Source organism: Tinamus guttatus, unplaced genomic scaffold (assembly GCF_059628265.1).
Source record: "Tinamus guttatus ecotype Peru unplaced genomic scaffold, ASM5962826v1 Tinamus_guttatus_pri_ptg000044l, whole genome shotgun sequence".
Classification (NCBI taxonomy): Eukaryota; Metazoa; Chordata; class Aves; order Tinamiformes; family Tinamidae; genus Tinamus; species Tinamus guttatus.
The window spans coordinates 3,251,620-3,262,309 of record NW_028288578.1 but is presented as its reverse complement, the minus strand read 5'-3'; the positions used below and the strand labels follow the sequence as shown (position 1 = coordinate 3,262,309).

Below are 10,690 nucleotides of genomic sequence, written 5' to 3'. Positions count from 1 at the left end.
AAAGCATTACAAAGCACAAAAAAAAAGCTTTTGCTTGACAATAATACTGCAACTAGACAAGACTAGATTCTTCTTAAAGCATCCTAGGGTTAAGAGCTGGGGGCCTGTACACTGTGCTTTTGTTGAGATGAAAAGAGTTCTTGTGACAGGATTTCAAAGGGGTTCGTGTCCAAAAACCACAAGGCTTTATTTGTTTGTGCCATTATTTTAGTATGACCTGGAGTCTGAAGTCTGAGCAGACATTGGAGTAACATTGGAGTTACATTGAAAAATGTAACATTTGAAAGTATTTGAAAAATGTCACATTAAACATTATAATATTTATGTAACATTAAACACAGGTTATTATAGCAAATATAAAAACGTAACATTAAGTATGTGAGAAAAAACGATGTTGAAATATTGGTTCTCTGATGTTTGTTTCTACATGCAGCAAAATCAGATGATGCTATGAATTGAAAACATAAAAATTAGACTGTAAGAGTAATTTCTCTAAGGCAAATATGGCAAATAATGCCCATTTTGGAATATGGGCATTTAATGCCCTACAAAACGCCCATTTCCTGTAGGCTCTGATCCTAACAAAGTAAAAAAATGGCTATTTAAATATCATCTGATAAATTATGTCAGATATCAGATGATGCTAAGTATCATACTGAGTAAGAGAATGTAGGGATCCTTCTCATAGTTTTTGGAGAATTTTTGCAGAGACTTTATGTTTATTTAAGTTTTATAAACAAGTTTTCCTCATGCTTTTCCTAATTACATCTCAGGCAGGGAAAATGAATTGTGTTTGGCCATAGTAACTGGAAAGACAACTACCTGTTTGGTCTGTCTAGTTTCAAGGTATCTATTTCACTTTTTGCTGTCATGTATGCATTGTCAATCACATTCTTTAATTTTTTTTTAGTTTTTAATTTAGTTCATGTTCAAAATATGAGAAGTGTAGGTAGCAGTGAAATCTCTTCAAGAAATTGATCATTATTCTCAGCTTTCATCCTAGAGATACGCTGACTTTCTGTAGTATTATCAACAATTCGAACTGAGAAAGAAACTATTGCTGATGAGCCTTCTTTCCCAGAAAGCTTAAATTAAATTCAGTTGGAGAATAACTTAATTTTCTTTAACCATTCAAACTTACTATCTTGTGTTCTTAAGATGGTGAAAATAGATTCAACTACTCCTGATATCCCTTCCCCGTATTCCCTCTTCTAGAATGTGAAAAGACCAATTACAGTCCTAATTCTCAATAAAGATGTAATTGACATCCTGGAATTTTCAAAAGTCACAATTCATCTTTCTTCTTCAGGATGATTTTCCTCACAAGTTCTGTAACATAAGGTCTTATTTCTTCAACAGAGACTGTAGAATCCCAGGCCTTTACTACTTTCCCATTAGGATCCACCAGGTATTTCCAGAAGTTCCAGGTTGGTTCTTCTCCTGTGGAATCTATGGGGGAAAAAAACAAACTTAGAAAAGAAAACCATGCTAGCCAATTTCTGACATTTGCTCATATCAATTTGATGATTACTGTCTGAGAGGAGGAATGAATATAAATCAAGAGAGCACTCAGAATTAATATTAAGATGAATTTTCTGACAGACATGTAGATTTAGCTAGACAGGAGTCCCCTGGAGACTAGTGAAAAACAGTCGAACTTGTCACAGGCAGACAGGAGGAACTACTATACTAGGTGTGTGTATATGCATATATGTGTACTATATATATAGTATGAAATAGTTCTACACTTAGAGAAAAATGGAATATGGGGTAAAAAAAATAGCTGTACCAGAACTGATCAATAGTTTGCTTACCAGGATTTTGTCTCCAAAAGTACCCAGTATCACATGCTTCAGAGTAATGTTTCAAGAAAAGCTATGCAAGAAATAGCAATATAAATTGATCCATGAGGAATTATCTGCTACTGTTTTCACTCTGCATATTAATTTCACCTCAGCTGTACTCTCATCCTTTACCATTCTACTAGCAACATTTTCAGGAAAGCATCTTCAATCTGACCAAGAGTTTCATCCTGCTAATGATACAAGTACAGACCCTACAAAATAGCATCTTTTTCCATTGATCCTATACTGGACAAAATTTCCTATGGAATCAGAGATATTGCCAAAGATACAGCTAGACATTCACCACTGACAATGTTGTCAATGTGCACTGCATCCAGCAGCCTCACTTTGCACGTGGACTGAGAGGGGAACACAAGGTTTGCAATTTTCATGTGACCTGCCAGCAGTAGCAAGACCACTGAGCAAAGTAGACATAGGAGGGCACGTCAAGGACCCACGATAGACAGTGGCAGGAGTGCTTGGGTTAGCCAAAAATAATAGTAGCATCTACTACTGTGGGTGTCAGTCTCTGCGAGCCCTCATGCAGATTAGAAGCGGATGAACTGTATGGTATGGCTATTGCAATGCTTAGCAAGGAATGAGGGAAGGAGGATTCAAAGTCATCTCTTTCTGCCTCCTTTCACTTTTTGACTGTTCAAGTAAATTATGTAGGCACTTCCTGCTTAAGCTACGCTTCCGCTTACCCTATGGCTATTGAGAGGAATCTTATAAATTTGGCCTGTAGTGGTTGCATCAAAGGAGGAACACACAGGAGGAAAGATTGCAAAGCACAAAAAAGAATAACTTTTTTTTTTTTAATGCATACAGGCAGATATTTTTAGACCTGTATTCCATGTAAGTGTTTATTTAAAAAGTTTTTAGTGGGCACTGTTTGTTGGGGGTCTTCATCACTGACAATCTTTTCAAAATGTTAGGCAAACATTTCAAGAGAGACAGAAATCCTGCCTTGTGCAGAAACTAGGTGACTTCTGTGCCAAGATTCTGTGAGCACAGCCGTAAATACTCTTTTTACTTGCATAGTATCTTGTGTCAGAGGAATTCTGTCTTGGAGAAACAACCTCTGAGTATCCCCGATTACTCACCGATTAAATACTTGAAGGCAGGAATTGCACCAGCACCACTGACGGCAGTTTTGCTGAACATAGGAAAGGAGGCACCATAATTCTTCCGTGCAAAACTCTCTATTTCTTTATTACTGTCTGGTTCTTGCTGCCCAAACTGATTGCATGGGAACGCCAGCACATTGAAATGATACGGGCCGAGGTCTCTCTGTAACTGTTGCAAGGCCTTGTAGTGGCTATCAGTATATCCGCACTCGCTCGCAACGTTGACAACTAGAGACACCTATAAAACAAGAGAGACCTATAAAATATGCTCCACATTACAGTTTTCCAGCAGATAGGCTTGAATATTATTCTCAAAGAACAGGAATTTCTAGGGAAATGTGACCGAGCACTCATATGTGAAACTGTATAGGGTTCTGTTTGCTATAGGCAGATTTTTTTTATTGTATTCCCATATGGCAACCATGAATATAATACTCACTAAATACCTTAGCAATTTTAATTCTCAGGTTACAGAGAAACTGGAATTTCTTCTGCTCTGCCTTTTAGATATTCTGTAAGGATATTTAAGAAATGACCATATAGTTGAGGTATATGGAGTAGTTTATCACAGCCTTGGAAATTAATGTATTTCTGGTTGCTGTTATCTGTTCTTCAGCATGTTCTTTCTTACAGAATTTAGCACTGATACAGACCTGCCTGGTGCATTTATCATTGCCTGTGTGGTTGCCTAAATCTGAAAGCAATTACAGGATTTTATGTCTGTGTGCAGTAGAGACTGTAAAACTTCACCCCATTTCTAGAGTGGACACATTAGTCAAACAGCAAGAAACTGCATGGCAAGAAAAGGAAATAATCCTGCCTCTAGGTCTTGTACTCATGTGTTTGTGACGACTGACCTTACTCAGTTTACATTCCGGATTCTGATATTACTGATTTTCTATATTCCTATGTGTATGTTTTTATACAAAATACAGAATTATGTAGGAAACCTGAATAGAATACATAATAATAAATGATAACATATCAAAAATAAGTGACTACATATGAGTAGTATTTTCAAGGCCAGAGAACAGTAATTTATTGCCATATAAAAGTTCATAGTCTGGGTATAGTGTGGGACAACAGAATGAACTCTCTAAAGAGTAGGAAGAAATAAAAAGAAAGGTAAGGGGATGCTGGTGCTTGTCATTTCTTATGTTAAATGTTAACATTTACTTTGTATATTTCGTATGTTATATAGGTATGTGGCTATGTTTAAAGTGGTTTCTGAGCAGCACTATTTGTTTTCCCTAGAAAACAGGTAATTTTATAAAGGCAGAAGTTGATGGAATCTTCTTTGTGGTATATTGTGTCAACAGAATATAATCTAAGGAACCCCTGTACACCTGCACATGAAATATGATATAGAGCCATCTAGCTAACTTCCAAAGCATCACATTTATTCAGCCTATATTTACAAGCTCTATGTGAAATTTTAAGCCAATCTCCTAAAACATCCAAAGATTTGTCTTATAATTAGAATTTTTTTCAGACAAGAGATAGTAAGTAACTCCTGTTTCAGACTGTCATCATTTCAAGTAAAACTTATATGCTAGACACAAAAATAACCATTGCTAGTTTTGTTGTCTTCGGATAATCTGTGTTTTCCAAGTTTTAGTGACAACTGTAGTACAGAATGGTTAAAGATAACTGTAATATCTTTATTACAGTTGAAGAACTGAGAGTTGAAGAAACATGTTCTTTTTGCTAAAATTCTTGACTGTTTTTTAAATATAGTTTAAGGCTAAGCATTCTCATGATGCAGAAGTGTTCATATACCTTAGTGGATTCACAACTACCGCTACTTTATCCCAAACAGAGTACTTAATTCAAGAATTAGAGGCTTGTGGGAAATAAGGTTGTGGAGGTACTATGTTCATATTATAACAGATAAAAGTAATTATCATAAACATGAGCTGCAAATGAAATCAATGAAGCTGATTTTACTTGATTTTGAATTGAGCAGGGCTTGAAAGAATTTTCTCAAGAGGTGGCTACTTTTTAACATCTGTTTAACACCAATTATTTCTCCAAATGGCGATGAAAGGTATGAGAGCTCACGTTGCAAATGGTGCAGACTTCCAAACAGTCTCCTAAAGGAAACTACGCACACCTTTTTTTTGAAAGGCAGATGCATGATGCTTCTCTCCTTTATTTTTATATATAAAAGAATTTTATTACTGAATTTCATAACTTAATATTGAAGACATCCTAAAAGCAGAAATAACATATCACAGAATCACAGAATGGTTAAGGTTGGAAGGGGCCTCTAGAGATCATCTAGTCCAACCCCTCTGCTCAAGCATCATAAATATTTTTCAGAGTTTATTAGTATTTCATAAGGAATGTTTAAAGTTAATGTTTAAAAATCTTTTAGTCATCCTTAAGTGTTTCTGTAGAGTATCACAAATGATGAAAGTGATTTATATTTTTGTTGTTTATATTTCATCTTTTATAAACAAAAGCCATTCTTTTAGTTCTCATAAAGAGGCTGTACTTGACTGTTTTAAATGATTAATGGTTTAAATTAGACTCAGTACTCCACTTGACTGACTTCTGTCTCACCTTAGCTCTGAGAGTACAAGTCAAGCACACCACCTAGTGTGCAGTGCAAACAGCTCATCCAGGATCATTCCAAAAATGGTTTTGTTAAAGCTTAGCTGTGTTTTAGCCTTTGTTTAATGCTATGGTCTCCTTCCCTTTTCTTAGGGGAAAAATAAAGCATTCTAATAGAGAAGTCATTTTTACATTGCATTGATTTGTTTCATCTTTGCATAGGGTAAAGTTTAGCTTTCCCTGAGGAGAAGATCCCTGGGGAGTTTTATGAATTTATCAGGCTCAAGTAATGCTTCATGGACCTTTTGGCACAGACGGTAGGTACTTATGTTTTTAGACTTGGAGATTTTAAATGGCTCCATAGAACTGATGGGAGGACCATCCAGAGGGTCAGATTACTGAGAGAACTCTTGCCTTCATTGAAAAAAATATACCAGTACGAGTAGCACAGTAATTAAGTATCTCTACTCTGTGTTTATCCACATTCAGTAATATTACATTCTTGAATTGTAGAGACTCGTGATACAAAAGGCCTAGAATTACTTCCAGCATTAAAATAAGACTTATTATAGTACCTTTGGTACAAGGTTTCCAAAGCTCTGTGCCAATGCTGCTTCATTAAGCCTCAGCCCACTGTACTTAGCTCTGTGGTAGGTAGGTAGGTTAAGTATGTACTGTTATATCTGGACAGGTATAAACACAGCAGGGAGCAACTGAAGCTTCGGAGTACTGACTTTCAAACAGATACTATTTTTGGTAAGAATTCTGCTTCTTAGAGCACATCCTATAGAGACCATAAAACAAAATACAATCTTTCTTGATATAGATAGCTGTTCTGATAAACCTCATCTTATTTGCCTCCTGATTTTTCTCTGTCACATCACCACCCTTGATATTTAATGTAGATGCATCAATATCAGTGGGGTAGCCTAGATAAAGTGTGGGAGCATGGTCTTCTCTTGGGACAGAATAAACCAGATGGTTTTCTGAGCTGTTTCACTTGTGGCGCTTTTTTTTTTGTCCATTATAATAGTCCTTCCTTTCTCTGTTTTTAGACAGATTCAGTATACCTCGTTTTGTTGAATGCATGCCAAATTTGTAACATTCTGGCAATATTTCTAATGTCCTTATAAAAAACAGAGCTCTCCCTCACCTATTTTTAATTTCTTATTGGAGGATACATTATATCTGTGCATATTTCTTTTCAGCCAAAAAAAAACCCCAAAATCAGATCCTTAATTTTCTCATTTTTACTATTTCAGAGTTGTAAATAGTACATTTCTTACTTTATAGTACTTGTGATTTGCATCAAGTTGCACTTGAATGGAAATTGAAATAATTTGCCTAATTTTTAGTACAGTAATCTGAGTGATCTGAATATAAAACATTCTATGTTAATCATGCGTTATTGAAGAAAAATTCTGCAGGCAGTGAATTGCAGTGATTCTACCGAGCTTGGCTCTTGTGTTTTTAGAATTAGCAGACTTTATTTTTTTCTATACGGTGGAAAGTTGTTGACTTCTTCAATTTCCAGGTAGTTTCTTGACTACAGATTGCATTAATTATTGCATATTTAATTGTGTAATTAGCTGAATGAATGAGTTTAAGAAAATGTTTTCTCTGAATCTGCCAGAAAGCTTAAGGCTGTTAAAATCTGGTTTAGCAATTAGCAGACTATTGTTCCAGGTGTTGACTAGTGAGTCACTCTCTTTAAAACATCAGCAGCACACATGCACTGCTATTTGCTTTAATTACCTAAAAATATTATGGTAGATTTACACCTTGACATTGGTTATCTAACTTCAAATAGGTGGGTTTATTTTAAGAAGTAAATGGGTATTTTACTGATCTGTCTCTACCTTGATAATGAACTCTAACCACATAATGACTTAAAGAGTCATTTTATTGGTATAATCTAATTTTAAATAATGCATATGCATTCTCAAAAAGTAGTTGAACTGAGCATAGCTGGGCTCTCAATGCAATCTTTTGGTTGAACAGCTTGGACAGAAGCTGGTCATCATTTTTTGGAATAAAAAATTCCCGTGCTTCCCACAAACTACCTGTGGTCTTGGAAAAAGTCCCTTTGTCTGTTTACAGATGGATCACCCCCATCTCTGCCAGGACAGATGGAAGGAATTCCGTAAGGGAATTCTGAGTTCCCCCTTTAGTCCTTGCCATGCCGATTCTGGCCCTGAGTTAGAGAAGCTACAGGTGGTGTTTGCTTATTTAGAAAGATTTGCAGATGACCTGCAAAGCATGCCTCAGCAAGAGGATTTATTGACAGAGCCTTTGGAAAGAACTCCTAAAAAAAAGTAAATATTGCTTAATATTAAATAGTTTTCATCATTTCTCAAAAATAGATATCTGAGTGTGCACTGGATCAATTCCCCTCTGCTCTGTTCTCTGGCTGCGCTGTGAACAGTGGCAGAGGAGGACATGTCCCAGGTGAGATCTAGGCCTCTCATTTGGTCCAGACTCACCACTGTCCCTCTCTGCGAAGCTCGGAAAAATGTACATTTCCTGTGGGCCTTCAGTTTCTTCCTGCAAATGTTTTAATCACGCACCACTTTGGATTCGTGAGTGCTGTCACCTCAGTGAAGTACCCAAAGGGGGATTAAAAAGAAAGAAGGAAGCACAGAGCGGAGAGTAACGGTGAAAGTGAGGAGTGGGGCCTTCCTTTTTGGGAAGCTGCTGGCCTGACCTGGCTGTAGCACATTAGATGTGTCACTTGAGCATTGAGGATGGAGGTGGTGGCAGTTATGCTTTGATTTTAGCCTTTGTAATTTGTGAATCTGGCTACAAGAGCTACAGATACTGTGCATTCCTGCCTGTGCTAATCTGCCTTCATTCTCCCCCAGGTACTAACCATTTGCCTCAGATTGATTAAATCTGGTCAAAATGATTAAAAATCAACTTACATTGAAGACAATTGTTCTCAAACTGAAAGTGACATCTACCATTCCCTAATTTAATATGTAAGTAGAATTTAAAAGGTAAAAAAGCATATGCAGTGTCTATCTGTCCTTTTTCACATAGTCCTTCCTCATGCTAAATTTGACTCTTAAGTGGAATAGCATGGTGTTTCTGCAATTTCACTGTACACTGATATTGAAAAAGCACTTACCAATTCTCTCATTTATTTACTAATTATGATAAAATCTCTTAAATCCGTTAGCTACTGGCTAAATCCCATCTTTTTTGAAACCGAACTTCAAAAAGGAATGGGATTTAGGTAAAAAGAATTTACTAAAAATCATGCAGTTAAAAAGTGGAAATAAGTAAGTTCCAAAAACAAGTTGTGCAAAGGTACAAATTTCCTGTTTAACAGCCACAATCAACTGCAATTCATGCGGCTGAGTGGAAAGCAGACATTCCCTGCTTGCCACGTATACAAGGAGCAGCCGCGCAAGGAAGAGACACAGAGAGGTTAGTCTGCAAATGTTTTATTTAAAGAGTACAAGGATCTGTGGAATGGTATTAAAGGAAGCACACAGGCAACGCTCCAGATCAGTTAAAAAAGTCGTAAAAACAAATCTATCTGCATGCATGCATCACGTTAATGTACAATCTCTCCGCCCCCCGCTTGCTTTTTGCAGACATGCAAGGACTGGCCGATTAGTGAGATCAGTGTGAGAGCTGCCCATCTCCGTGCACACTTACCGAGCCCCTGTATTTCTCCAGAGAGACTAGCTTGCCCCTGATGTTTACAACTTTGAAAGTGTAAAAATCAGTCTCTCTCTGCAGAGTAGCAGAAAAGGCTAAAAGCAGGAGTGCTGCTATTGTGAGGAGCATGGCTAGAGGGATGAGGAAAACTTTGGGGAAGGAAGAGGAAGCCTTGTGCTCCACACTGCCCTCAGGATCTAGCATGCTGCAAGACAGCGCTGCACAGACACTTGCCACAATAGTCAAGCGCTGCCGGAAAGAAAGGACTGCTGCAAACGGACCCTTTTGCAACAGTCTGTGTTTTGCAAAGATTATTAAATCCTGTGTTCGTGCAAGGCCCCAGGAGAATGTGTTTCCAAAGGATTCAAAATCTCTCCAGTGGCGTATTTCACTGTAGCAGTGTACTAGAAAAGGTCATTTACGGATACAACGCAGGAATTGAAGGTCTTGTTCTTTCAGCTCAAGAGCAGCAGTAGTGTATGGGGGATGCTGGACCTAGAGAGCTGCTTTGACCATGTCCTGGGAAAATATGGCATAGAGTTATTGTGATTTTAACCAAATTGCAAGTAGGTATTTTTAATATACTAACTATAGCATATGGTAAGTGTGATGTAATGTCAAAGGATACCGGTGGCTTGGTTGCTAGTGGTTACCGATTCAGGTGCTCTGCACAAGAGTCAGAGCATACGGCGAACAAAAACTGAGGGTTATAAACAGCATCACACAAAAAGGAGCTCTTAGGCTGTAAGGAACATCCCCTGTGTGAGCACTGAGCTCGAGACAAGTGTCTGGCTGGGCCACATGGATCTCGAATGGAGCCCGTAAGGGAGAAAGAGGCAGTAATTGGGACTGAATTTGGTACCAAAGCTTGAAGAAATACAGAGCCAAGACAGCTGCCTGGGGATCAGTGCTGTGGGTTCTTGGCAAAAAAAATAACCGTTTGTGCCATTTGCTGCTAAGCCTGTTGGAAGAAAGAGGATTTGTATATATAAAGCAATGTGAGGAAGTGTTTGATGGTCATTGATTTCTTCTTGGAGTGAAAAAAAATGGTCCTCTGTGCCTGTTATTGTGCTATTTCTTGGTAAAGAAAACATAAAAGGTAATGATTTACAGAAAACAATGAACTGCCACACACAAAGCACACCAGAAGTTTATCTTTTGGATAGCAAATTACATTTGTTAATCTCACTGTTGTTTGTTTTTGTTTTCTTGTTGTTGTTAATTTACCAAATAGAGTTTTGGTAGATCTTTCAGGTCATTATTAAATTTGGTAAAGTAATTTAAGCATGTGTGACATTCCTGTAAGTGAAAAAAACATGAAATACTAGTTGAAATATTTTTTAAAAAACAATACAGATTTTGCAGGTTTTTATGTATTTTAGGTTAAACAGATATCTAGCATAAAGAAATCTTGCAAAATTTTATATGGGCAAAAAATCTTCTGCAATGCTGTCTGTGTGGAAGACACATTGCGCTAAAAATCTGATGTTTTGATCT

At 37.2% G+C, this 10,690-nt stretch overlaps 1 protein-coding gene across 1 annotated transcript; it reads right to left on the bottom strand.

Annotated features, from left to right (window-relative positions):
• Nucleotides 1–961: 961 nt before the first annotated feature.
• On the bottom strand, nucleotides 962–9,397 carry GPX7 (glutathione peroxidase 7). The gene is made up of 3 exons (XM_010224998.2): nucleotides 9,191–9,397; nucleotides 2,948–3,209; nucleotides 962–1,449 (listed from the first exon to the last, which is right to left on the bottom strand). Exons 1-3 carry the CDS (start codon nucleotides 9,395–9,397, stop codon nucleotides 1,286–1,288), a joined length of 633 nt encoding a protein of 210 aa, XP_010223300.2. The 3' UTR covers nucleotides 962–1,285.
• Nucleotides 9,398–10,690: the final 1,293 nt, after the last annotated feature.

What these genes read in the sequence shown, in the direction of transcription:
- GPX7 (XM_010224998.2), bottom strand. Translation starts at nt 9,397, where the DNA reads ATGCTAGATCCTGAGGGCAGTGTGGAGCACAAGGCTTCCTCTTCCTTC. An exon ending in TGGAGAAATACAGGGGCTCG is followed by an intron (nt 3,210 to 9,190) that starts GTAAGTGTGCAC and finishes CTTGTTTTATAG; the next exon opens with GTGTCTCTAGTTGTCAACGT. An exon ending in TGCCTTCAAGTATTTAATCG is followed by an intron (nt 1,450 to 2,947) that starts GTGAGTAATCGG and finishes TTTCCCCCATAG; the next exon opens with ATTCCACAGGAGAAGAACCA.